The following is a 27,483-nucleotide window of genomic DNA, read 5'->3' as shown; positions in this document are numbered from 1 at the left end:
AATCTTTGAATTATTGGAAGATGCTTTAGGAGGAAAACTGGGCTGAGGCCAGCCTCTGTGGAATCGGGGGAACTCTTTGAACAGGGGGTGTCTGGAGACAGGTTTAATCTTTTCATGTTGGGTCCTTACACCCCTCTAATTCCTGAATTCGTATCTTGCCCAGGGATAGGGATACCTTCCTTGGGGGTTTGAAGCACTATAAAGGCTGTTCTAGGGGACAATTGAAGGTCACGCAATACTGATCATTTGTTCTCCTGACTCCTAGGAGGCACTTACACTGTGCTCGGGGTCCTGTGCTTTGGACCCAAAACAAGAAGCACATTTTCACCTCCATCTGGTTTATTTAACAAAGAGAAGTAGGCCCCAACTATTTATGCAATACAGAGTAGAAAATGCTAAGGAAAGGTGCTTGAACACATCACCTTGCTTTGGAAATTAAGGAAGGAGACAGGTTCCTTTGCTTCGGAGGGCTTCATGGAGGAAGCAAGCTGTTCCATGGAAGAACCAGTTCCATGATTTTCCACCACAGCCAACAAGGCAGGGCTCACTGTCGTCACCACCTTACGGTTGAGGAAATGAAGGCCTAGAGAGAACAAGAAACTTGCACAAGGTCAATTTTGTAAGTATAGAGATAGGGAAGGAAAGAGGAGAAGGGATCCCAGGTAAAGGAGGAACTTAAAGTTATGAGAACAGAAAAGCACAGGATGTGTACGAGCAGCAGAGAGTAGTTCTCTTGGATGAAGGTCTCTGAATACGAGGCCAAGTCAGTCCTTCAGTCTGTAGGCAAGAGGGAGCCATCAAAGATTCTTGAGTGGGAGTGAGTCATGATCAGAGCAGACAAGTGTTTTGGAAAGAGGAGAATCTGGAAGAGTACAGGACATTAAGAGGTGCCGTAACAGAACATGTGACAGATCGTGCAGCACACACATAGAAGGGTAAGAAGTCACATTATTTTGGACAATGAAAGAAAGAAAATTTTCCATCATATTGACAAGAGGCAATGGATTTTGTAACAACAAAGAAAAAGGGCCCATATTGTGATTCCTCCCAACTCCATCACACATCTGTACCTACCTCCTGTCCTCAGGCCGGGCTGCAGTCAGTACTGTCCCATTTTGCACAAATGCCAGCTATTTTGTGGATCATTCTGATACCAGTTTATTAACATAAGTTAACATCTTTGTGCCTTCAGACAGGTCTTGGCTTTGAGGCAGATGTTGTAGAGTTGACACATGGACACATCCAGGCAATGGGGGTAAAGATCTGGTGGTGAAAAGCCAGGCTCTCAGCCCAGCCAATAATTCTTTTTGTAGTTCTAGGATGCAGGGTTGGTCGTGAGATTCTGTATATTAGTGGTTCTCAAAGTATGGTTCCATGTCACCAGCATCACTGTGACCTGGGAACTGGTTAAAAATGCAAATGACTGTTTTGGGGGGCTGTAGCTCAGTGGTAGAGCGCTTGCCTGACATGTGTGAGGCACCCGGTTCGATCCTTAGCACCACATAAAAATAAATAAGTAAACAAAAATAAATAAATAAATAAAATAAAGGTGTCCATCTTCAACTAAAAAAAAAAAAAGGTTAAAAAAAATACCAATGACTGAGCTCAGGCCAGGCTCTCCAGAGATTCTGACAGAGGGTCAAGTTTGAGAAGCATAAAAGGTTCCCATGTCTTATCTGTAAGAGTAGTTTTCAGGCTGGCTTGTGCTTCAGAATCATCTGGTGGTCTTGTCTAAACAGAGGTTCCATCGGTCCAAGGACTTGCATTTCCAGCAAGTTCCCAGGTAAAGGTATTACTTGATTACAACAGACTGTGGCCTTGGACAGACTTCTTGGTTTCTCTGGAAATCAGTTTTCTCATTTGTATAATAAGCATTATTTACCTGATAGATTGACATAGAAGTTAAATTACATAATTCATGTGCAGTGGACTTAGCATTATCTTTGTCATTAATAAATTTGTAACATGCTTTACAAATAGAGGTACTGAGAGGGTTTGTTAGTAGAGGGAAGCAGTATGTCTATTAAGAAAATTGGGGGGTGGTGTGGGTGGCTGGAAGTGTAGCTCAGTGGTGGAACACTTGCCTCTTATGCACAAGGCACACACACAAAACCAGTGTTAAATATATAAAATGTAGAATTTACCGTTTCACCACTACAAGGGTATTCTGGGTAGCAGCATTAATTCCATTTACCATCTTGTGCAACCAGCACTTCTACCCATCTTGAGAATTATGCCATCCTCTCCAACTGAAACTCTGTTGCCACTAAATAGTAAATCCCCAATTTCCTCCTTTTCTTGGCCCCTAATTACTATGGTTCTATTTGCTGTTATGAAGAATTTGCCCACGCTAGACATTTCCAAGAAGTGGAATCTCATAGGATTTGTCCTTTTATGTCTGGCTCATTTCACAGCGTTGTTTTAAAGGTTCACCTATAGTGAGGCCTATATCAAAGCTTCATTTATTTTTAAGGTTCAATAATATTCCATTTTATGGATTTTGTTTATCTTCATCAGATAATGAACATTTCTGTTGTTTCCAACTTTTGGATCTTGAGCATTGGCTGCAATAAACATTGAGAGATGAGGGTTTTTTTTTTTAAGTCTTTACTTATTTATTTATTTTTGTATACACCTAGGAGTATAACTGCTAGATCATAAGGTAACATACGGTAATTCAGTGTTTGGTTTTGAGGAATTGACAAGTAAGTGGCCATACTGTTTTATATTGTCATCAGCATGTTCAAGGGTTATAGTTTCTGACATTCTCACCAACACTTGTTATTTTCTGTTTTCTTAATTAAAGCCATCCTATTATCTTATAGTTTTGGTTCTCATTTCCTTAATGGCAAATGATGTCAAGGCATCTCTTCATGTGACATGGGCCATTTGTATATCTTTTTTGGATAGATGTCTCTTCAAGTCACTTGTTCATTTTTCAGTTGAATAATTTATCTTTTGGTGTTGAGTAGTAAGAACTCTTTATATATTCTGTCTACTAGACTTTTATGGATAGTTGATTTGAAAATTTTTTCTCTCATTCTGTAGGTTATCTCTTTAGATATATTTTTAAAATTCAGTTTTTCGGAGATATAATTGCTATATCATAAACTGCAAATTTTATTTTATCTATTTTTTTTTTTTGCACCAGAGATTCAACTCAGGGGCATTTGGTCACTGAGCCACATCCCCAGCCCTATTTTGTATTTTATTTAGAGACAGGGTCTCACTGCATTACTTAGCACCTCACCTTTGCCGAGACTGGCTTTGAACTCACAATCCTCCTGCCTCAGCCTCCTGAGCCACTGGGATTACAGCTGTAAAAAAGAATATAATTTAATGAATTTTGACACATGTATGCACTTATGAAAGTGGCACCACAGTAAAGGTAATGAACACCCCAAGTGTGTTCTCAGGGCCCTTTCTAATTCCCCCTTCCTGCTTTTCCTGTCTGTGTCTATTAGTAATGTGCTCTGAGTGCCCCGTGGTTGAGGCTGACACAGAGAGGCAGTTAGCTGGTTGGGGGTAGACTCAAGGACCAGACTTTTGGCGTTCTGGCTCTCTTGGCAGCAGGTGCATGATTTTAAACTGCTCTTTCCTACCCCGGGCCTGCTGCCCTATCTGCCTGCGACAGGGCTCTGCTGTCAGTGGTTCACTCTAGCTACCTATTAGATTGTTCACTCGTGACGCTTTTTAAAAATTACTGATATCTACCCTTTAGAGTTTCTGGAAGAGGATATCCCAGTATCTGCTCTTAAAAAAAAGCTCCCCTGGTTATTCTGGTGCACTGAAGTTGAGATGATTTCCAACATAGTATTCCAAATTCCATCACTTACATATCATTCTATATACTTCATATTGAATCAATTTCAACCTCGCAAAAAAAAAAAATTATGAGGTAGTTAAGAACAATAGAACTTATTTAAAGAAAAGGAAACAAATACCCAGTGAACCCTTCATGTTTGTGGAGTCTGCATCCACAGATTCAACCAACTGCACATTTAAGATACTTTTTAAAAAGTTATGTCTATACTGAACATTTACAGATTTTTTCCTTGTCGTTTCCTAAACAATATAGTATGATAATTATTTATATGGCATTTACATTGTATTAGATAGTATAAAGTAATCTAGAGCTGATTTCAAGTAGAGGGAAGAATACACATTGTTTGCATAGAGATTATAGGCAAATACATGCCATTTTGTATAAAATTCAAGAGCATTCTTGGGTTTCTGTATCTAAAAGGGGCTCTGGAACCAATGCTTTGCACATAACAAGGGGCAATGATACAGAGTGGGTAGGTGACTTGAGTAGATGTGTGTAGGGTGGGGATGGGAAGGTAGCCAGTGCTCTCTGTTGTTCCCTTCCATTGCTGTTGGACAAGGTAACACCACCATGCAGTGGAAGGGAGCCAGGCTGCCAGGTGGGTCTCCCAGGATGGGGTTATCATGGGCCAGGGTCTGGCTTCACTAGTGTACCCAGAGATGAACAGATTCTCAGGACTAACTCACTCGATTCCCCTACAGTATCAATATGTAAGGCAAAATGCTGTCTTCCTTATTGTAAAGGTTCTGTTCTTATCCAAGTTAATGAGAGTGGTTGCTGTCCTAGGCTCCTCCATGGTCTTCATGGGAACAAGGTATCTGGTGTGCACCTCTGTAGCCCAGAGGATTGCTGAGCGAGCCACTAGATATGAACAATATACAGACAGAAGATGATCACAGGCTGGCAGCTCCAGGATGGGGCTCCCCAACCTTGTCCTATCCTCAGCACTTTCCTTCTCCCTGCCCAGCCCTCCTGGGTACATGAGTGATGTCTCCTTTGATCACCACAAACTGCACAAGTCCAGATATCACAAGTGTGTAGACAAGATGGGAGAGGCGGGGGGTGGGGGGGGACCCTGACAGCTTCTTTTTAAAAGAGAAATAAATATTTCCCTGAAGGCTCCAACAAGCTTCATGTGCAGTCCAGTTGACCAGGTCGGGGTCACATGGCTATTCCTAAAGTTATCACAGGCAGGGAGAAGGAGACCACCATGATTGCTGAATCCAGTGATTAGCCCAGGGGGCTGGGAATCTGGCTTATACACTCATCACTGAACCCTTGTGAGTGTTGCCCTGTGTGGAAGGCTAATAAAGTTGGGAATATATCAGCAAGAAAGAAGTGTTGAAGGGCGGGCCTCTCTGGGGGAGTGTGGGATCAGAACCAGAGGCTGGTTGTTCTTGGGGACAATGCCATCCGTGTTGTGAAGCCTGATGATGGAGCGCTGTCCCTCCTGGGGACACCACAGCTCTCCATGGTTGGTGTGAGAATGCAAATCACGCATTTCCTGCTCCTTGCTCCATCCTCTAGGCCGGCCACCCAGAGCCCGTTAACACTTTCTTTATTTGGACTATTTCGATTGCAGCCTTCTTGAATCACATTGTCGTCCTGAGAAAGAACTTGTCACCCTGATTGGGCTCTGGCTTCCTGCTCTTTCTGTGCTGATTTGGGGACGCTTTGCTCTTGTAAGGTGCCTTCTGCAGATATCTGGTGCTTCTGCACGGATGTCTTGATTGTGACTAAATTAACTCTCAGAAGGTCACCTTATCTGCTTGTTCCAGGGGCTCCTTTCTTTAGCCTGTGTGAGAAGGCTTCATCGGCTTCCTCTCAGGGCTGTGTGAAGATGCTGTTCAGATCGGAGCAGGTGGATGCTCTCATGGAGGCTGGGTCTGGTAGCCGGCAGTGTACTGGTAGGTGGAGTGGGGAGTTGGTTTAGGCAAATACAAATATGACTATAATGTGGTTGGGTGTCAATTCAGGTCATTGGTCGGTTGCGTCATCGATTTTCACAGGCTGAACGTTGGCCTCATTGATTTTTTCACTGTGGACTGAATCTTGTTCGTCTGCTCACTGGAGATTGCTTCTTTTCTTTTCTTCTTCTTTTTTCTTTTTTTCCACTGTTGGATTGCTTTTACTCACTGTCGATGTCAATCACCCCTTTCTTAGGAGAATATTTGTGACCTTGGGAAAGACTTTGTTCCTCTCTGAGCCTCAGTTTCCTTATCTTCTAAATGGAGATGGTAATTTATGCCTAAAGCATCTAGGAGCAGGGGGAGACAGCTGAATACTTGGGAGAATCACTCCTGAGAAGTGGGTGGTAAGGCTTGTGCAGGAAAGGAATTGTTAAGTAAAATAAAGCTCAGACCTAGGGTTTCATTGGCCACGGAGGCAGGACTGACCCTGGAGTTTTATTGGCCATGAAGGCAGGACTTCCATTGGAGGAGGGTATTGAGATCCCTCAGCCTCCACTCTCTTCTGAAGATTCCGATGTCTCCTGTTCATCCCTGTGGCTGGGCATGTTGGCTCCAGAGGATGGAATACTTCTTCCTGATAATCCTTAGCCTCAGTGTGGATTTACAACTGACCATTAATATCTAATAGCACAGCGGAGACAAGACTGGGCATTTTAACAGGAATTTACCAAGGGCCTGGGGGTAATAAAAGAGAAATAACTAGAGAGAGTTACTATAATGAGTCAATGTGACTTCCAAGTCATGGTTTATTTAGCTTTATTGGTTTCTCCTGCAGAGAGGCCCAGTTGTAGCATCCACTATGCTACCATGGGACAGTGTCCATCTTTGGCCCTTGGATAGGCTCTCAAGACTTGTTATACTTTAGATAAAGAGGCTCAGAGGGATGTGGGAGTCCCCTGTCCTACCTCTATCCACCAGTCACAGTGACTTACTGGGGAGCCATTCTTACCTGGATGACTGCCATTATGAATGTCCACCTCCTCCTTCGAAGGCCACGGTCCACCCCCACCAGCATAGCCTTACCCAATAGACCAGGCCAGAGTAGTCATCCTCCCCCAGTGGAACAGTAGCCTCAAAGCAGGCGCCAGAAACACCTGTGTGAAGCCTCCAGCAGGGCTCCTTAGGAGCTGAGCCAGCTCTCCAGGGGGGAGGCTTGGCAGGGCCTTTGAGTCTGAGAATGAGTTGATCAAGATGAAGCAGAGAAACCTATACTTTGATAGACTCATTTCATCCTTCCTCCTTTCTCAATGTTTATCTTGTTTTTCCATCAGATTCATAGAATCGTAGAGAAAATGGTGTCCTCTCCCCGCTGTGCTAAGAGAAACCAGGAGAAGGGGTGTAACAGGCATCCACACTTCTGCCCGGAGGCTAAGGGGAAGGGTGCTCATGGGGGCCGTGGAGATGGAGATACAGTGAGCCACGTGGATGGGCCTTAAACAGAAAGGGAAAACCAAGGAGGACAGAGTCCATACCAACTCTTCCAGTTGCGTCTCCTCACCTAGAAACTTTCCTTTCAGCCCTGAATCTTGTTTCAGTAAGTGAAATTAATTACCTTAAGTTTCTCAGTCTATATGACAGGATTTTTATAAAGACTAAATGAAAATAAAAAAAAAGATGTAGAACTGCTTCCAAAAGGGAACCAACGCACCAAGCATTTCCCAAAGTGTGTACTAGGGAGCCGTGTTGGCGATAACAGGTATGAAGCAATAAAAGGGTTCCTCAGGCAAGCAAGTTTGGGAAACCCGAGTTCACAACTCTTCCAAAAGTTTTATTACCAAATCACCTCTCGGGATTTCAAATAGCTAATGTGAGTCATGGTTTACCAAGAGGGTAACCCAGTATTTCCTAAATTTGCTCAACAGGATTCCCTTTCAGGGCTGAGCTTTGGGAGGAACTGAGGCTCTTCCTAGAACTTTGTTGTCTAACCCTGTGGGCTGGGGGGAGGGGTGTCCTTTCATTGAGTATCAGCAGGACTTTGTCCACACCATCTCTAGTTTTCCCATTTTTAAGTCCATGAAATGGCAAGTGTAAGTAGGAATTTCTTAAAGTCCACACATTTTAGGGCGGGGAGGATCCATTAAGGATCCATTAAGGATCTTTATTAAACCCCATCTTGTCCCACGCGGATGAACCTTGAAGTCACTGTGCTAAGTGAAATAAGCTGGACATAAAAGGACCAACTCTGGCCCCACGTGTGTGAGGGCCCTGGAGCAGTCAGATTGATCAAGGTGGTGGCCAGAGCTGGGGTAGAAGGACATATGTGGAATTATTGTTTAATGGGTGGAGTTTCAGTTTGGGAAGCTGGGACAGTTCTGGAGACGGCTGGTACTGCTGATTGCACAACAGTACAAGTGCATTTGAAGCCACTGAATTTCACACTCAAAAGTGGCTAAAATGGTAAACTCTTTGACATGGATATCCTACCACAATTCTGCAAAATGTTAATATAAGAAAAAATCTTGCCCTTAGCCTGAGTTCTTTTTATTTCCACCTAATATTTATTAGACTTGCCTTTGGGCCTCCACTGGTCCGCCTAGCTGGGCGCCCAGGGTGCTCCTCATATCTTGAGGAGAAGGAGGTCTCCTTACCAAGAACTACATTCTGGCTCTTTTCACTCCTTGAATCATAATTTTGGCTGGAAATTCATAAAGTTTACAAAACAGCCAGCACTATGTAAACTTTCACAATGTCTCTTTGATAAAGTGCAAGTTCTATTGTGATTGTTCTTTCACAAAACAGTACATGTAAAATTCTAGAGTCCTAAGTAAGATGTTTTGGTTGGCATCACATCCTTCAGCCAAGGATCTTTGGTTCAATCTCAGCACCCACCAAGGTGTCATCCCTGTCAGAGGTGGTCTTCCCTGTGGGCTTTTTGGCAGGATTGGTTTCATATTTTAGCTTCACTTCACCTCAGTTATTAAGGAAGAGTTCCTCATCTAGAAAATAAGGGTAGCATTAGTATTCTCTTGGGAGTGCTTCAGGGGGATGCCTTCTGCACCACAAGCTTGGTTCTTGGTAAATTCTGTTCCCTAAATGGTTCCCTCGAGCATCATCCTGAGCAGGGTACGCTCTGATGACAACCTGGCCCTTGACATCCCAAATGGCCCTTAGCTTCTTTGTCCTTCTGCCTTTGTCCTTCTGTCCTTCCCCAGTCTTTCCCATGTCAGTAAGAGAGCTCCATAGTTCATGCAGGTGCTCGAACAAAAACTCAGGGAGGCACAATGAATCCTTCTCTCTTCTGCTCATTTCCATATCATCAGCAAGCCCCATTGGAGTAGCCATGCTCCCTGTCCATCACTGTCACCTGAGTCAGGCCTCTAGCACTCTCCAATGACTGCTGCAGTCTCCTCTTCCACCCCCAGACCATTCTGCACACAGCAGCTAGACTGAGCTTGCCTGTCCCAAACCTGACCACGATGCTCCTTTGCTTGAGTCCTCTTCATGGTTTCTCATGCTGTTTGGAATAAAATCTCAATTTCTTTCTGTGGTTTTCGGTGACCTTCAGCATCTGCCACCTCCCTTGCTCCATGACCTCACACTCACACTTCTGTGCTTGCTCCATGCCTTCCAGCCCTGTGGCCTCCTGCCTTCTCTTTTCCAAGTCTGCTCCTGCCTCAGGGTCTTTGTGCTTTCCCATTGGTCTATTGTGGTTTGTATCTGCAATGTTGCCCCCAAAGCTCAAGAGTGAAGAAATGAAGCAATGCTTATGGGTGAAAAGATTGGATTTTGTAGGCTCCAACCTCAGCAGTGGATTAATCCATTTGATAGATTAATAATTTGAGTGCACGACTGGGTGGTAACTATAAGGCAGGTGAGGTGTGGCGGGAGGAAGTAGAGTGTGTGGCTTTGGGACTATATCTGCCCCTAGCCCCTTTCTCTCCATCTCTCTGCTTCCTGTTAACCAACTTTCTCCATCCCACCCTTACCATGATGTTCTGCCTGACTCAGGCCCACAGCAATGGAGTTAGCTGAGCATGGACTAAGCTCTGAAAGTGTGAGCTCCAAATAAACTTTTCCCTCTCTAAGTTGTTCTGGATGAAAAGCTGACTAAGTGTCTAAAAGGCTTTTTCTCCAAATCTTTGGTCGGGGGCAGCCTCCCCTGACCATCCCTTTCTAAGCATTACCTCAGAGTCACCTCTCTGGCTGGTTACTCCAGCTACAAAGCCCCCTGCCTGCAATAGTTGCTCTCGAGCAAATAGTTTTGCTCTTTTTCTTTGAGGTCCTAATACTACCAAAAATAGTTGCTTTTCTTATTTATTGTCTGTCTCCTCCATAATAAATGTAAGCTTAACAGGATCAAAGACCTTCTTGTCTTTCATGGCTGCACTCCCCAAAGGCAGGTTCCTGGCATGTGGTTTAGGAAGCTGCATACATGTTGTGGAATAGATGCATGGATGGGCATGGGGCACTTTCCTGCTTGCTGACTGACCTTTTCCTACTATCCCTTGGCTGCCTAGAACTTCCTCAATCACGCCACCATCTTGGGCTCCATCAGAGGCAAGTTTTCGAGTCCTATCAAGGTGGTGACAGTTTTTATATTCGAATAGGCTAGAATGCCCCCTTTTTCTCCAAGATAATGATTGTGTATTTGTCCTGGAGCCCTCTAGACTTATCTCCCTCCCACTTTTGATATATTAATCTCCACTGATGACTCTGACAGTGGCTTTATGGTTTAGAGGGTCAAATGTGGGATCAACAGAAGAGCATGGCTTTGGGCAAGTTAGTGAAGTTCTTTGAACCTCAGTGTCCCCATCATGGACAATGATCATAATGGGTTGGGGAAGGCTTGTCATATATTTTCAGAATCATCAGCATTCATGAGTTTGTGGAAGGCAAAGTGCTGCGTAAAGAAGAAGTGGTGGTGTTCATGAACATGGTGGACTCCTGGGGCACGTAAGAGGAAGAGAGCCGGCAGGCATTGTCTTCCCTGCCTAGAGCGTGCTGTGTCTCTCTCCAGAGCCAATACACAAAGCAGACTCAGAAGAGCTACTCAGTCTACTTAGGTGCCTCTTGGGCTTTGCAGTGGACTTGGCCCTCTGTCACAGCTGCCTGGCCTCTTGCCCTCTCTGTCCCCCTTGACACAGCTCTGAGCAGGTCCAGAAAGGGGGTGTCAACAGCATCCAGCATTAATCCCTCCTCTGCCTGACCTTGCCCTGGGCCTCCATTAATGTGCTCCCTTCTGTATTTTTGTCACCTGGAAAAGGAGGAGGGCACACTTAGTTCACAGGGGGGTCCTGGGGGGAAACCAGTCATGCCAGAGGTGCTGGTGAGAGGCACTGGTGTTAGGGGGCACAGTTTGCCCAATTGAGTCCTGCTTCAGTTCTGCTCTTTATAGTGATGGATACCTGCTTGAATGGCATTTTGGGCTTCACTATCTGCTGGCAGGACAGGAGACAAGATGTCCTTTGACTGCCTCGTGGGTTGCTGCATCAACCCAGAAGTAAGATGAGGTTTCATTATAGAGGGGAGGTCAGGGAGATGGGGATGTGTGGTTAATTTAGAATAATTGCTAGAAACAATTGCTAGTAACAATCCTAGACGTTTTGACTCCCAGGTGTGTGCTCAGTATGTGGGAGAGTCAGGGTGAATGGGATCCCACAACCTTAAAGCAGATGTCAGTACTTGGAAGTAAGAAGGGAGTAGGCCAACAATGACCCTCTTACAAGGAGGATCTATTCTACGGGCAATTACATGACCCATCCTAAATTGTTTAGAAATTCAGGGTTATGATAGTAATGGAGATCATTTCCAAACCTGACCACATAAAACCCCCTATATTGCTACTCCCTCATATATTTCCAGGTAGTAGTAGTGCCTGGTCCCTAAACTTTGTTGCCATCATTCTGAATTTTTTTTTTTAAAGGAGCAAATATAGCTCTGTTCAGCTTCCGGCTGCAGTGGAGATTTCTGCCAAGATTTGCGGCACGCAGCTGAAATATGTTTTGTATTTTATGAGCTTTGGCTCATCATGGAATTAAATAGCACTAATTACATGAATATAGACCAGCAAGGGAGACAACTGTTCACTTCCTGATTTTCTCTAGAATTGAAAAAGAAAAGGAGGGGGTAGAAGGACAAGAAGGGGACTGGAGGGAGAACTCTGCCACCAGACCCTAGGTGACAACAGAGGGGCTTGCGTCTGGCGGAGTGTATTCCAGATCCTAGCCTGCTCCCCACAGCCACTGTGTGGTGGCATTGTGGGCTCTTGTGTGTGAAAACTCTCCTGGCACTGCAAGGCTGGTGGCTTGCGTGATCTGATGGGGGTGGCAGTGAGAGGGTTCATGGGCTGGTCAGGACCTCAGGGAGATGGGTGCTCAGGGCCAAGCATCCAAGAGCATGGGCTCTAAGCCTGGCTTTTCCAAAACCCTGCATCTATCATTGTTCCCAACTTACTGACTTTCTGCTGTCAGAAAAGTCTAGTTAGAGACTTCACAGCAGTCTGAGGAAGGGGAGTTCCATGTCTCTCTCACTTGCTAAGGGAAGAAGAAATAGACCATCAGATCATGCAGGGCCCATCATGGTGGAGGACAGACATCTGGCTGAGGGTGGTGGGGAGCCATGGAGCTTGGAGGCCTCCCGTCCACTCTGTCGTCAACTGTCCTGCTGTGTGTGGAGTTCTCCAGAGGCTGAAGACGCAAAGGATTAGCTCTTTAACTCTCTCCTCGGTCTCAATGAAAGGGACTGAGCTGGTGAAGTGTGCCCCACCCCAGGTCCTCCTTGTGTGAGGGAGTCTGGGGTGGGCCCACTTAACAGATGAGCGCCCTGCTTCTCTGAAGGCTGGTTGCAGGTCCAACCACAGCAGGCCCGTCTGAGACCCCCTGCAATTTGGACCAAGGCAGCTGAAAAGCCAATTTAAGCTAAGACACCAAACAGTCTCTAGAGAGCAAGTTAGGCATCGGCCTTTTATCTTCCAGCAAATACCACCCCCAGGCGTTACGATTACTACCATGAGGTCACTCCACCCGGCACCTCCACAAAGGCCTCCCGAGGGCCCCTCCCAGTGGCCACGATGGCCTGTGTCTGTGAAGACCAAAATCATTTCACCCCCGCTTCTCCTGGAGGTACCCCAACAGGAAACTTGGTGATTTCTCTTATCACACTATTTCCAGAAACACCATGTCACAGACAGGGAAACTGAGGCATGATAAAAGAGCTACATCCACTTAACAGGACCATGACCAACGAGGATGACCATTCCTGAAGCCTGTGGTGTCCTTGGCTGTGGTGATTCAGAGACAGGACAGCCCGGTGTCACCATGAATGGCTGTGAACTAGGTTTACCCACCTTGTCCCTGACCATGGAAGGAGATGGCAGGGGGTGGGGGAAGGGTTGTCGAGAGCAGGCAGCCCACTGGGGGAGACCAGGCTGGAGCCAGGCTGGGAGTCTGGTCAGACAGGCTGGAGGAGACGGGATGCTTGGGTCTGGCGGCTAGTAAGGCCGCAGAGAGACTCATTTCCACATGAAAACTGGTCAGCTGGGCAGGCCCCAGGATGTAGGGAGCAGGGCTATCTGGAAAGGCAGACTTGGAACCCTTTCTCTGTGACCCAAATGTCCATCTAGATCTTAGGGCAACAAAACTGACAGCAAATGTTCCCTCGGTCACAGCTGTCGGTTGTCTTGGGAGCTTTTCATGATGTCCCTCCATTTCTATGCATCTAGAGAAAGGCGGGGGCCCTCTGAGGACTGGGAGCCAGCCAGGACAGGACAGGGCATTCCTTGCTGGCTGAGCTGAGAGGCTGGGGCAGGAGACAGAGGCACCTTGGTGCCAGTGTGCCATCCTGCAGCACAGTTGTTGACGCCGGGCTCCAGCTGCAGCATCTGACCCCAAATTCCTGGCCAGCCTATTTCTTTAAAACTGGAAAAAAGCTAGGGATCCTATGTTGCCTGACCCAGGCTTCTCAGGAGACTGTTGTGTTTTAAAGTCTCACAGCCAGGCTTGGAAGAGAGTCATTGCTTAGCGACTCCCCCCTTGGAGGCACAGTGCCTGAATATAAAGGGCCACCTCCTTGTAATAATAAAGAGCTTCATCTGGGCAGCCTGGGCTCTGCTGGGAAGGCAGACTTGGCCAGCGAAGGTAGTCCTGCACCCTGGGGCAGTGCCCTCCAGGCCAAGGGTAAGGAGGCTTGGGGAGGGGAGAGGGAGGTGGTGGAAACCATAGCCTGAGGCCTCAAGGTCAAGCAAGGACCAAGCTCTGAGTGGGAGTAGCTCACAGACTCACCCTCCTGCCAGGCTCCTTCCAACCCGGATCCAAAGCCTCTGTCCATGGTAACACTTTCCCCAGCCCCTTTAATACCCTTTTAATAAACTGAGAAGTAGAGATTAGGAAAGCCCAGTAGCTGAGCTTGGTACTGAACTTCCCCCAGACCAGGCTGAAGGCGCCAGACTGTCAGTATGTGCCCGACTCCCCATGGCTCCCCTTCTCCATCCTTTATCCTTTCCATCACCCACCCATCTCACACCTCTCATTGCCCAAAAGAACAGCAGCAGAAGCCGAGGGAAGTGGCCTGGGAGGAGGACCTGCAACCTGTTCCAGGAGGACTCTTGGGTTTCAGACTTGGATTGGACTCAGGCTGATCCGACCCTTTGTGGCCCCACCTGCACATGAGACCATTGGAGACACCTGCACTGTGACTTTCTTTTGGGAAGAATGTTGTTTTGACTTGATCCCTGCCGCCATCCAGAGGTTGTAACAAATTTGGCTGTGACACCCCTATTCTCTGGCTCTTTTCGTTTTATGATTTTGGCATTCACTTTTAAGACAGTGACAGGGGGTGGCAGTGAAGGACAGGATTTGGCTGTAGCGAGATGGACGGGCACTGGGGGGCCAGCTCTCCACCAAGGCTACCAGAATGTAGCCAACTGCACAGCTGGACCGTAGATTTGCACATAAATATCATTCTCCACAAAATGGCATAAAATAGCAACTCGTGGCTTCTAGAGGCAAAGAGTTGAATGTGAAAAATGCAGATAGAAAAAAAATACTGATTACCTAAGATATTATTCTGAATATATAGATTACAGAGTAGGGTAGAAATGTAAAAAGAGCTTTTGTCCATTTTGCTAGTTTGGATCAATGAGGGTCTAGTGTTTCTTGGAGGTAATAAAAAAGAAGCCTGGTGGTGCCCCAACCTCCTCTCTGCCCTCACTGTACCTAGACCCTGAACCTGGGACTGACCACCAGGAACATGGGAGGTATTTCTACGCTAAAGATGCTTGCATGTTGATCTTCATCTCTCTGAGCTTGGAAGCAAGAGAGGGGGCTGGTGACACTGAAAGAGGACTTTCCCCAGGGCTAATAGCCTGATAGACTACAAAGAACAGAGACCTTGAGATCCCCAGCATCAGTTTTGAGTGCCAATTCTGAATTGCAAGCATATTCTCTGTATGGTATCTGCCTGTGTCAGTTAAGGTGACACTAAATGTTGTAACACATAAATCCACAATTTCAGGGCCTTGTCACAGTAATATTTTTTCCTTGTCTGATGTCGCTGTTCCTGGAAGGTGGGTGGATCTTCTATCATAAGGCTTCCTAATCCCGCAGAGCTTCAAAATCTTTTATCCAGCCGGGTGGTTAAAAAAAAAAAAAAAAAAAAAGTAGAGAAGTAACTTAGTCCATTTCTGTTGCTGTAACAAAAATGCCTGAGACAGAGTGATTTATTAAAAACAGAAGTTTATTTAGCTCATGGTTCTGGAAGTTGCGAAGTCCAAGGACATGATGCTAGGATTTGAGTAGAGCCTTCTTGCTGCATCAGAACATGGTCGGGGGTGTCACCTGGTAAGACAGAGCAAGAGGAAGTCAGCTCAGTTCTCTCTTCCTCTTTTTATGATGCCTCCAGACTCGTCATGGGGCCCTACCTTGATGACCCCACCCTAATAATTTTCCAAAGACCACACCATTTCATTTGAGGATTAAGTTTCCAACACATGAAATTTAGGAGACACATTCAAGCCACTGTTTGTAGATACACATATTTCTTCTCTGCTTTGACATAGAAATGCCACCATGACACTCTCTCACCTTTCACACGCTCATGCCTGGACACTGTGTGGAAACATAAAGGCTGGGAGATGTGAGCTGTAGCTGGAAGTACCCCCACCCTAGCCCCTCCCCCACACTTTTTTTTTGTTGTTGTTGTTGTTATTGGGAATTGAACGCAGGGCACTTTACTTTACCCATGAGCCACATCCCTAGCCCTTTTTACTATTTGAGAGAGGATCTCACTAAATTGCTTAAGTCCTCACTAAATTGCAGAGGCTGGCCCCAAACTTTACAATTCTCCTGCCTTATCCTCCTGAGTTGCTGAATTACAAGTGTGTGCCACTGTGCCCAGCAGTGGCCTCCTCTTGCCAACAACCAGACACCAAAAGCCTCATGCATGGGAAGCACACATTTCCGGTAGGAAGTTAAGTTTCTGTTCCTGACCCACTAGCATAAAGAAGATGAAATTACCGAGAGTACAACCTTGTTGGGAGGACGGAGGGAGGTAATGAAGTTCCTGGCATCTGGCCGAGGCTGAGAAAGTGAAGTTCTATGAAGCTTCCCCGAGGGACAGCTAGACTGACTTCCAGGAAAGCCTCCCCACCTGAGGAGCAGGGACATCATTTCTGCTCTGGAGCTTCTGAGCCCCTTGCATGCAGTACAGAACTCCTCATGTGGTATGTGCTCAGGCAACAGCCACTGCCTCCAAGAGCAAATGCATGCTGATTTCTAGCAACTTCTCTCCCATGCTGAGTTTTCCTCCCTTCAGCTTTATTTTCAGGCCCCGTTCCTTTTCCTTAATGGGGACCACACTGATTTTCTTAGTTTATTGGGGCAGTGGTTCTTAAATTCGAATCTGCAGTGACTTGTTATGATATTCCATCTGGTGGACAGGACTGGTCACATTAAAAATCACATATCAGAGTGTAGTTTCTCTGATGCATTTGAACTTGCATTTTAAAAGAACAAAATCAAATATTTTAAGTATTTATAAGCCCTGGTTTAGATCAGGGTAAAACCAGCTTTTTTTTAGTTTGGCCCTTGTTTAAGCTGGTGGCTCAGCACCAAGATTTACTTTGAACTTCAGCCATAGGTGCTACCAGCCGCCATCTCATATATTCTCCTGATGAGTAATTGTTCATTCATCTATCAACAAACATGTATTACACACCTACTGCATCTCAGGCTCTGGTTTCGGAACTGGAGAGAATAGTGGTTTGAATAATGCACAAAATCCTTGTTCTCAAAGTAAAGGTGGTTTTAGAGAGGGTAGCATCAAAAGACAAATTTAAGTTTTGTAAAATCTGAGCCTATAGTGGGCACCAGTTGCTGTGGTAGGGGCATCTTAGGCCAGTGCTGGGAGGGAGAAGCCTTCCTTGAGGAGTGAATCCAACTCTGGACACCAGAGGCTTAACTGGTCCATAACTTACCAGGAGCCAGGAGGGCACAGCCCTCAGGGTAAATGCCCCACAGATATGGAGAGCACTGCCTGGTTGAGAAGTCAGTGCCCTTGCCCACTCACACACCCGATTCTCGCTTAGAATATTGTATCACTACATGTAAAACTATAGGTCATCTCCAAGGCTAGTAGGACCCAGAAATCTCCTTGGCTTGCTCAATCCCACTGAACGGTAGCCCATTAGAGACGATATGGTAATGGATTCTTTTGGATTTTTCTGTGTATGGCTTAGAGCCTTTCATTAACAAGTGCCAGAAAACTAAAACCAAAGTGGCTTATGGAAAAGGAGAATTTGGGGGGTCATGCAACTAGGATGTACAGGCATAGAGTTGACTCCATGTTCACGATCTGAATATCTATATGATGTCACTGGGACCCAGATTCTCCATCTTTGGGCTCACTTCCACTCTTCTCAGTACTTTGGCTTCATTCTTGCATGATCCTCTCCCAACCTTTCCCCCCTCCTCCTTTGGTTACAAGAGGGCCCCAGCCATTCTGAGGCTGCGACTCTCCAAGGTAACATTCAGTGGGAGAGCTAGAGCTTGTTCCCGTCCAAAGCCTCTCAACTTGGTAGACTGGATTCCACTGTATACATCCCTAAACCAATCACTATGTTTCCCTCACCTCTGCTCTGTTCTGATTGGTCTGCCCAGATCATGTGGGTGGAGTCAATTCCATGAGAAACCTTCTCAGAGAGGGCAAAGGGGCAGATCCCCAGGATAAATGAATGATAGCAAAAACAAATAGGTGCTCTTTATTGATAGAGTCTTTCAAATGATCATGACTTTATTAGGGCTTTTTTAGAGAACTAGACCCAATAGGATTTGGGGCCGGGGAGGGGGAGGAGAGAGGGAGGGACATTGATTTTAAGGAACTGGCTCACGCAATTATGGAGGCACCAAGTCCAAAAATCTGTCAAGTAGATCTGTAGACTGGAGACCCAGGGAAGAGTGACGGTACAGTATAAACCTAAAGATAATCAGCCAGCAGAATGCCCAATTGCTCAGGGGTGGTAAGTCTTGTTCTGTTCACCCTTTACCTAATTGAATGAGGTCCACCCACATTATGGAAGGTAATTTGCCTCCCTCTAAATCCACTGATTTAAATGTCAATCTCTTGTCTAACGACACCCTCTCAGAAACATCTAGAATAATGTTTGACTGTGGGACTGTGGTTAGCCAAATTGACACATAAAATCAACCATCATGATGACCAACAGTAAGAAATACATTTACGTCTCCCTTAATCTATACATAGTCCCACTGAATGGTGTCTATCTTTCCAATGTGTGACACATTAATAGTTTCTTTTCCATTGTACTTCATTTGAAAAAAAAAATGCACATATGATCCACTTGATTGGTTTCTGGACCCGGGTGGGTTGTGAATTGTATTTTGAAACATCCTAGAATACATTTTTGGATTGCTTTATCACCTCATCGCAAAGGGTCCTAGGATCAAAACTTTGAGCAGAGGTCCAGGAAATGTCCCTTGAGCAAACAATGGGGACCTGAAGAGTTCTCCAGTTTCCGGCATGCTTGTGTGTGGCCTGAGCCAAGACCTTTACTGGCTCCTACCTCTGTTTTTGAATCTGCAGAGGGGGTGTACTTGTAAATACGACATCTAGTTAACAGGGTTGTTATGAACAATGAGATCAAAATGAGGTAACACACGTGAAAACGCCTTGTAAACTTGGAAGGAATTTCGTGAGGTAATTGCTATTTTAAACTGCTTGATAATAACTTTCTGCCACTCAGAAATCTGAGAGGATGGCACTACTTCATGGAAATTAGTTTGAGCTCTTCAAAACTTGCCATATAAAACAAAGGCAGTCCCCATTGCTTTAATCAAAATGATGATCAGCTTCTAAAAATGTCTCCCGTCTCCCCTGAGACCACTCAGAATTAAAATCTGATTTCAAAGAGGAAAACTGCCGCATGTTCCGGGTTTGATTCAGAGTCCTTTGGGTCTCCTGCCCTCTGGCCCCTTTCCTGGTTCAGGGAGTCCCTGGGGGAAACCTTGGGGTGACTCAGTTCCACTACTTGCCTTGGAGAATCAAGGTTGGGCTGACTCCCTCCAAGGGGAATTATCCTTCCCTCCAAGGCTTTATTTTGAGACCATCAAAAAGATGATTTCAGAGAGAAAAGGTTGGTAGGATCTGAAATTGAGGTAGGGGCTCCTTAGGTTGGGGTCATGGCTTATTATTATTGATGTCCTAGGAGGGATTCCTCTCTGGAAGCTCCAGTTTTGTCAGATCAGAGCAGCCTTTGGTGACCATGGGGACAGAGGACTGGTGGCCCTCTCCACCTGTGGGTCTTGAGCTGGGGAGGGAGAACTGTCTTTGGGTCACCTCCAGGGTGGTACTCAGTGGGGTCTTTGGTGAAGGTAGCTGGAGGTATCCTCTTTGTTTTCTCCCATTTCTTTTTCCATTTTTCTGTTATTTGTTTCCTAATCAGTTCCTTTCGTGGTGTGGAAAATGAGAGGCTGGTTATACCCATCACACGGTATTGTTTCTGCAGACCCCCCTCCACTCCAGGCACAGTAATTTCCCCATCCCCAGATGAGGGTGATAAGTGTTTGAGATGCATAACTGCGTCTCATTTCAGTGCCTAATAGGAGATAGAGAATGAGCCACAGCACCTTTCTGCTCAGTAAATTCATAATTACAGGCTTCCTTGTCTCGCCTCGTGCAGACGAGAGAACCGCTGATTGGCTGTGGGTCTGTGAGCGTGTACAGTAAGGTGGGCTGTGGCAGGCGCACTTTCCCCCACGTGTGGCACGTTCTGACATAGGGACTGCAGAGAGTTCCCTCCAGAAGGCTCGGTGCCTGAGCCCCGACCCGCACCTGTCTGTCTGGAATGAGGATTCCCAGCCCTGCTGGAATTCAGCGGTTGGCAGAAGTTTTGAGAGCTGTCTTAGCCAGCAGAGCACATGGAGCCTGAAGAGGAGTTGCTTTCAGACAAAGGCCAAGGAGAAGGTGCTGGAGCAGAGAAAGTCAGAAGAGAAGCTGTATGTGGCAGAAAGACCACTGGCCTGGGAGTTAGAGGTCTGAGTTGTCCTTCATCTCCATCTTTAATTCACTATGTGGTCTCCTGTGAGATCATTTGACCTCTCTGGATATCACCTTCCTTGTCTGTAAAATCAGGGATTGGGAGTCATTCAACTGGATTAACTGTTTCAGATCAAAAACTTCTAGAATCTTCTCTGTTATTTGGATTTGCACAAGCAACTCAAGAGGAACTGTCTGGGCTGACTCCTCATCACTCATATTTATAGGTACCAGCAGGAGCCATCTAATTATCATAACCTTCATCCTTTCAATCCTATTAAATCTTGTTAACAATAACAACACATCTATCATTTATTAAGCACCTACTCTGTGCCAGGCAGAGGCCCTGTGCCAGGTGCTGTGCAGTCACCAACACTTGGAGGTGTGCAACAGCACCTGCTGATAGGTGTATGCTTTGTGGGTCAGAGAGGTTTCGGTTTTCTCCTGGTGTTCCTATGTGATGTCTCCTGGGACTTCTTTGCTTGAGACTTACATGACTTAAAAGGGGGCTTCCAAGTGCTCTATATTCTGGGCTCTGAAACTGTGCACTTCTAAGAACCATTCGGAATAGCAATGCTACTACCCTGGAGTCCATCCCTAACTCTGCCTCTTATTAGCCACATGTCCTTGCAGAGCTAAAGTCTCCTCACCTGAAAGATGGGTAAAGTCATCCTCCTGCCTGCAGAGAACAGTAATGATGAGTTTGTGAGTTACTCTATGTGAAAGCATTTGCATGGGGTTTGGGGTGCAGTAAATGCTGTACAAATATTGATATTCCTTCTTGCTGCGAGTTCCTCTTTCTGCCAGTCAAGAATTACTAGCTGTTGAGCCTCCGTGAACTGCTGGGCAGAGCTCTGATGCTGTGGACACACTAGTGAGCAGAACAGACACTGCTTGGTCACAGAGCTCACAAGCCCTCAGCCATGAACTCTTTTTTCCCGCTAAGTCAAAGACTGCATAGACAGTAACATGGCACCTTCTCTCTGGGAAACTTTGCCCTTTTCTTTTAAATTTACACTCTTTACTCTTTGCATTTCAGTCTCGACAGTCCAGTGACATCCTGATTAGGCCCATTTCCTCTCTTTTCCGCCGTATCTGCTACCTGATTCCTTCCTGAGCTGTGTTCCCAGGCATCCTCTTCCTCGTTTACACCTGCTTCTATATGCCCATTTGGCTCTGCAGGTCTCACCCTTCCAATTTTCCGTGTCCTCCACAAGTTCATGGCTTGCTCAAATTCCATTCCCTTCCACGCCTTGCTTCCTTACCCCAAGTTAGAAGGCTTCTTTTCCCACATGAACTCCCAATGCACTCTATCACGGCCCCGTCACTCGTAGCCTAACTGCTCGTCCTAGGTATAGCTTGGGTTTTGTTAGTTTCTGCCTAATTTGCCCACAAGTCCTTTGAGGGTCTTATCCTTGGGTCCTGAAGTGTCTTGCCTGTGTTGTGTGTGCTCTGAGCAAACATTGGTCAAGTGAGTCAATACATAAAGGCCGTCAGCTGGCAAGACCACTGTTGGTTGTGCGGTGGGGGGTCCCCACCTGCCAGAACCTTCTTCCTCTGACATCTTCTTGAAGAGATTGTAGGTCTCATTTGGATTTTGGCTGACAAGACAGTCTTCATTTTGTTTGCTTTCTCCTTCTGTGGGTGTCCAGCTAACCTTGTATCCTCTCTCTGTTGGGGAGATTTCTGTGACTCAGCAATGTACCTCATTCCACTACCTCATTTTTTAGGAGTTTGGGGGTGGGGAGGATGAGAGAAATTCCCCAGAGCTGAGATGCCTCCAAATGAGAAGTTGGCAGTCCCTGCCCAGATGCCTCCAAAGTGGAAGGAGTAAGAAGCTTTCCGCTGGAAACAGGCAGAAAGCATCCTGAATGTAACGAAGGAGACCATTAGGGTGGACTCTGATTTGGTTCCACTGGGAGTTATTTATTTATTTATTTGACCACTGGTTTCTTAAAGCATTTTTTTCTCCCTCCCTTTCATGAAAACCTCTCAGAAGGGTCCCGACTGTGGGAGGCAGCTGAGCTCTGCCTTGTTAAAATAACATGAGGGCTTAGAACCGGGCAGGGTACAGAGGGCCTGGTGGATGCCAGAGGAAGAAGGGAGGGAAGATGTGGGTTTTTAATTTGGCCCCACTACACTAACCAGCAGAGCAGCTGCAAGGGGAGATTCCCCTGCAGGAGGTCCAGACACAGGGCCAGAGGCAGCAGCTGTGGTGGGTGCCCTCAAGAAGGGGTTCAGCTTTGGTCTTCTGCTGTGGATAACAGGAAGTGCTGAAATACCCCATCTGTGCAAGGCGACGGACAACTGAGTGCAGAGTTAAGAATGAGGACCTGCTCTGGAGTTACTGCCACTTCAGTGGAAGTTCATTTCTGCCACTTTCAGCTGTGCAAGTCCCATGTTCCTTAGCTGTAAAATGAGGATAAATAGTACACACTTCCAAGGTCACTCGTCCAGGTTTCAGTAGGAAATAGATAGCATGTGCAAATTGTGTCATGGAAGAAAGGGACTCTTCATGAACGTGTGGTTCCTTAGTGGCAGTGCAGTATTTGGAGTTAGTCACAGTGAGGGCCAGGTGGGGTGTGGCAGGAGAAGGCCCACAGGACCTGGATACAGAGAGGCAGTGTGGAGGGGCCTGCACTAGGAAATATCCCATGAGACTCCCAGCGGGTGCAGCATCTGCTCCTCCCACCGGGCTTCCTGCAGCGCTGTCTGCTGGCTGCACCTAACCAGGCCTGAGGCCAGGGAGCTGCTCCTAGAGGGTCTGTGCGGTCAGCTTCCTGGGCCAGAGAAGGGTAGGCCATGGATCTGGAAGAGCAGATAGAAGACTCCCAGCCCTGAAAGGATTTACTGAGATGAAATAAGATAGTCCCCAGAAGGTGCCGGACAGTGAGTGACATAAAGTCAGGCACCTGGTCAGTGCTGCTGTCTCTTGTCATCTTTGCTATTGTCATCGTTATCATTAGCATTGTTATTATCGGTGCTGAAGGGTCCTCCTGTAGCCACTGCCTCCTAGCTGTGACTGTCTCTCACTCCTGGGCTGGGGCCCACACAGCTGGCCTTTAGCTTCCCTTGGGCAGTTGTATTTGGGTTGTGCCAAGTGGGCTGAGTGGGGTGCCAGGAAGCCCCGACCATGGTTATCCTACATCTCAGTCTTTTCTTTCTCACTAGGGGAGACTGCCCTGCTGAGTCCTGGTGACAGCTGTGCCCAAGTGCTGCTGGGCCGTGAGGACCCTTCTCTGAAATGAAAGCCATGCCTTGGAACTGGACTTGTCTGCTGTCCCACCTCCTGGTGGTAGGGATGGGCTCCTCCACTCTGCTCCCCCGGCAGCCACCCCCACTGACCCAGAAGCGGTCCTTTGTCACTTTCCGAGGAGAGCCCACCGAGGGCTTCAATCACCTGGTGGTGGATGAGAGGACAGGGCATATTTACTTGGGGGCCGTCAACAGGATCTATAAGCTTTCCAGTGACCTGAAGGTCTTGGTGACCCACCAGACAGGGCCGGACGAGGACAACCCTAAGTGCTACCCGCCCCGCATCGTCCAGACGTGCAATGAGCCTCTGACCACCACCAACAACGTCAACAAAATGCTCCTCATAGACTACAAGGAGAACCGGCTGATCGCCTGCGGGAGCCTGTACCAGGGCATCTGCAAGCTCCTGAGGCTGGAGGACCTCTTCAAGTTGGGGGAGCCTTTTCACAAGAAGGAGCACTACCTGTCGGGGGTCAATGAGAGTGGCTCGGTCTTCGGAGTGATCGTCTCCTACAGCAACCTGGATGACAAGCTCTTCATCGCCACCGCGGTGGACGGGAAGCCTGAGTATTTCCCTACCATCTCCAGCCGGAAGCTGACCAAGAACTCTGAGGCCGATGGCATGTTCGCTTACGTCTTCCATGATGAGTTTGTGGCTTCCATGATCAAGATCCCCTCGGACACCTTCACCGTCATCCCCGACTTTGATATCTACTACGTCTATGGTTTCAGCAGCGGCAACTTCGTCTACTTTTTGACCCTTCAGCCTGAGATGGTGTCCCCTCCAGGCTCCACGACAAAGGAACAGGTGTACACCTCCAAGCTCGTGAGGCTTTGCAAGGAGGACACAGCCTTCAACTCGTACGTGGAGGTGCCCATTGGCTGTGAGCGCGGCGGGGTGGAATACCGCCTGCTCCAGGCCGCCTACCTGTCCAAAGCCGGGGCTGTGCTGGGCCGGACCCTGGGTGTCCGCCCAGACGACGACCTCCTCTTCACCGTCTTCTCCAAGGGCCAGAAGCGGAAGATGAAGTCTCTGGATGAATCGGCCCTGTGCATCTTTATTCTGAAGCAGATCAATGACCGCATTAAGGAGCGCCTGCAGTCCTGCTACCGGGGCGAGGGCACGCTGGACCTGGCCTGGCTCAAGGTGAAGGATATCCCCTGCAGCAGCGCGGTGAGTCGGGGGGAGCACTGGGCTGGGTGGTGGGCTGTGCATAAGGGCCCAGCCTTATAATTTCTCTTCCCATTTTGTGAACAGGACAACCATATTCCATCCTGGGCCTTACTGGACTCACACCACCACTGGCTCTGACGCTCTGAGTATGTGAGAGTCAGAAGTGGAGATAAGGCATTCATTTCCCATTGCCACCTGGGTCTCTCTCTATTCCAGGTTGGCTTGCTGCATACAAGAGGGCGTCACGGGAATGGGGTGTGAAGGAGATGTCCTGGGCACCCGACCTGGTGGAGGGCTGTAGCACCCTTCTCATTAACCAAGCCTGTCAATCACGTTCCTGAATGTTCAGAACAAGAGCGGAGGTGGGAGACAGGAGAGTGGAAGAAGTCACTCTAGGCGTGTGGTGTGATGGATGTGGGATTTCAGGAAAGCTAGGTTTTGAGCCCCTTGTGTATTTTTAGGACATGGGAAAAGTGGGGGCAGACATCAGGTAGGAGAAGCAAAGGAGAGCAGAAATAAGGTAGAGAGAAGAAAAGAGAACTTGCTTGGGAAAGGGATGGGAGGAGACAGGGTGTTTATTAAGCATCTTCTGTGTGCACAGTGCCCTGGAAATGATGCATCCCAGAGTCAGGAAGCCAGAGAGCAGCACCAGGTGACAGACGTGCTGTAGAAGCCCAGAGTGAAGACAGTTGGTTCAGGGGCCATCCCATGACTTGTGGGACTTGATGTGTGGATAGGTGTGGCCTTGCAGGAGGACCTCAGGTGAAATGGGTGACACAGCTTCCTGCCTCTCCACACCTTTCAATATGAAAAGCACCTGCTTTTCTGAGCTTGACTTCTGTTGATCATCCAAAGGGTGCTGTTCTCTTTGCACATTCTTCAAGATTCCTCTGTTGGCATCTTCTGGGCCCATGACTCTTTCCTTCTCCTTTTTTCATTTCCATTTTAAAAATAGTGAACTTAGTTTGCAATCTATCTTGTAATGCTAATTAGAAGAGGAGGGAGGAAAAATTCGTCCATCAGATCCAAATATACATTTGTCCCAATGTGATTGACTCCTGTTCAAACTATGGTGGCATTTTGTATGAGGAAAATGTATTTTGGTTGCATTGAAAAGTGTGTTTCCCTCCATAAAGTATAACTGCTTGCCAAACAGATCTCAGAGGACACTGGCACCTCTTCACTGGTGCGTGGTGAACGACACCATTCCTCTGTCCATCGTGATTTGAAGTGGGGGCAGTGAAGAGGGAGCAGAAGGAGCCCAGCAGAGTTTACCTTTGGTGCTCTGACATCTAGGCTCAGTCTGTTTTCCAGGGGCAGACTTTGGGTACCTGGTCTGAAATGAAAAGATTCCATCCCTATTTGGAGGACCGGAAAGGCCAGGAGACCCTGTGCCACAGAGGAAATGGGAGAGGCAGAGCATCAACCAATGGGAAAATGCGAGCCAGGCCAGAGAACAGAGGGGACTCCAGCACCTGTTGAACCCTGGCCAGTGACTTCACCTTTGAGAATGCCTCCCGAATGGGACCTGGTGTTTAGGGTAGTGGTTGATCTGCTTGAGAAAGTTTGTGATACAGGATTATGATCTGGGGAATCACAGACTGCTCCCAAAAGAAGATAATCAGTAACCGGCCAGATTTTGGGCTATGTCTATGTGCATTACACATGCAAATAAAGGTCTCTGGGGAGACACATTGGCATGTTGAAATAGGTCCTCCCCCTGTGCTGCTAAAATGGAAGATCTGAGGCTGGGCAATTTATAATGAACAGAAATTTATTTCACACAGTTCTGGAGGATGGGAAATCCAAGTTCAAGGTGACTTCCTCTGGCAAGGGCCTTCTCGCTGTACCATAAGGTGGTGGAAGGGCAAAGAGAAAGCCAGAGAAAGAACAAGAGGAACTGAACTCACCTTACTGTGTTAATAACAATCAATCCCTTCACGGGGGCAGAACCCTCATGGCCGAACCACTTCTTCAATGCCCTTCTTATTAAGACTGTTGCAATGGCAATGAAATTTCAACCTGGGTTTAGGAGGGGACAAATATTCAAACCCTAGTACCTTAGTTTAAACCCTCATTTTGTCTTGAGTGACCTCAGACCCAACAAGGTCAACTAATTGCCCAAGGTCACACATCCTGTAATGAGTGGCAGAGCCAGCACTCAAGGAGAGCCCCCCTTACCTGCATGCCATATACATATTTGCACAGCCTTGCACACATACTTGCATGCATGCCATAAATAGTCCCATGAGTGTGCATACCTAAAACCTTTGTTAGCAGATGTCAAGTCTATGCAGGATGCTTACTATGAGATCAGAGGGGTTGGCAATCTCTGCAGAAAACTTGCTCACAACTGTCTTTTGGGCTGTGCTTTTGGGAGCAGCAGCATCTGCAGGGATCTGTCTGACTGCCACAGGCAGGTGTTGGTCCTGCCCTTGCTCCCTGCCATAGCACAAAAAGCCAAGTTCATCCTGGAAGTCAGCAGAGCCGCGGGTCCTAACACCGCATGGTAGCCTTGGAGAGCACAGAGGCGATACAGCTTTGCAAGACAGACTGATGCCAGGACTGGGAGTAATGGAGCCAGATAACAAGCTTTTGATTTTTCTTTTGGCTTTAATTAGCCCTTTCAAGTTAGAGGCGAGTTCGGGGCCGAGAATAGAAAGGAGGAGGCCAGAAACTCGGAGCAGGGCTGGGGTTGTCTCCCCAGCCAGTCTAAAAAAGGCCAGACTGGCTTTTAATGCACAGTATCAGTTTCCTTTGATTTGGCTGAT

The 27,483-nt window shown here is 47.1% G+C and overlaps 1 protein-coding gene across 2 annotated transcripts in view; it reads left to right on the top strand.

The window, feature by feature from the left end:
* Positions 1-27,483, top strand: part of Plxna4 (plexin A4) — a 430,466-nt gene that overhangs the window by 44,710 nt on the left and 358,273 nt on the right. For both annotated transcript variants that reach the window (XM_005331088.5, XM_040291413.2), the window contains exon 2: positions 23,455-24,712. In XM_005331088.5, coding sequence (XP_005331145.2) covers positions 23,528-24,712 — 1,185 coding nt within the window. In that variant the 5' untranslated portion in view covers positions 23,455-23,527. The remainder of the gene's footprint in view (positions 1-23,454; positions 24,713-27,483) is intronic.

The sequence above is a fragment of the Ictidomys tridecemlineatus genome, chromosome 2 (assembly GCF_052094955.1).
Source record: "Ictidomys tridecemlineatus isolate mIctTri1 chromosome 2, mIctTri1.hap1, whole genome shotgun sequence".
NCBI lineage: Eukaryota > Metazoa > Chordata > Mammalia > Rodentia > Sciuridae > Ictidomys > Ictidomys tridecemlineatus.
The sequence above is the reverse complement of the archived record's forward strand: the minus strand, read 5'-3'. Positions and strand labels throughout refer to the sequence as shown.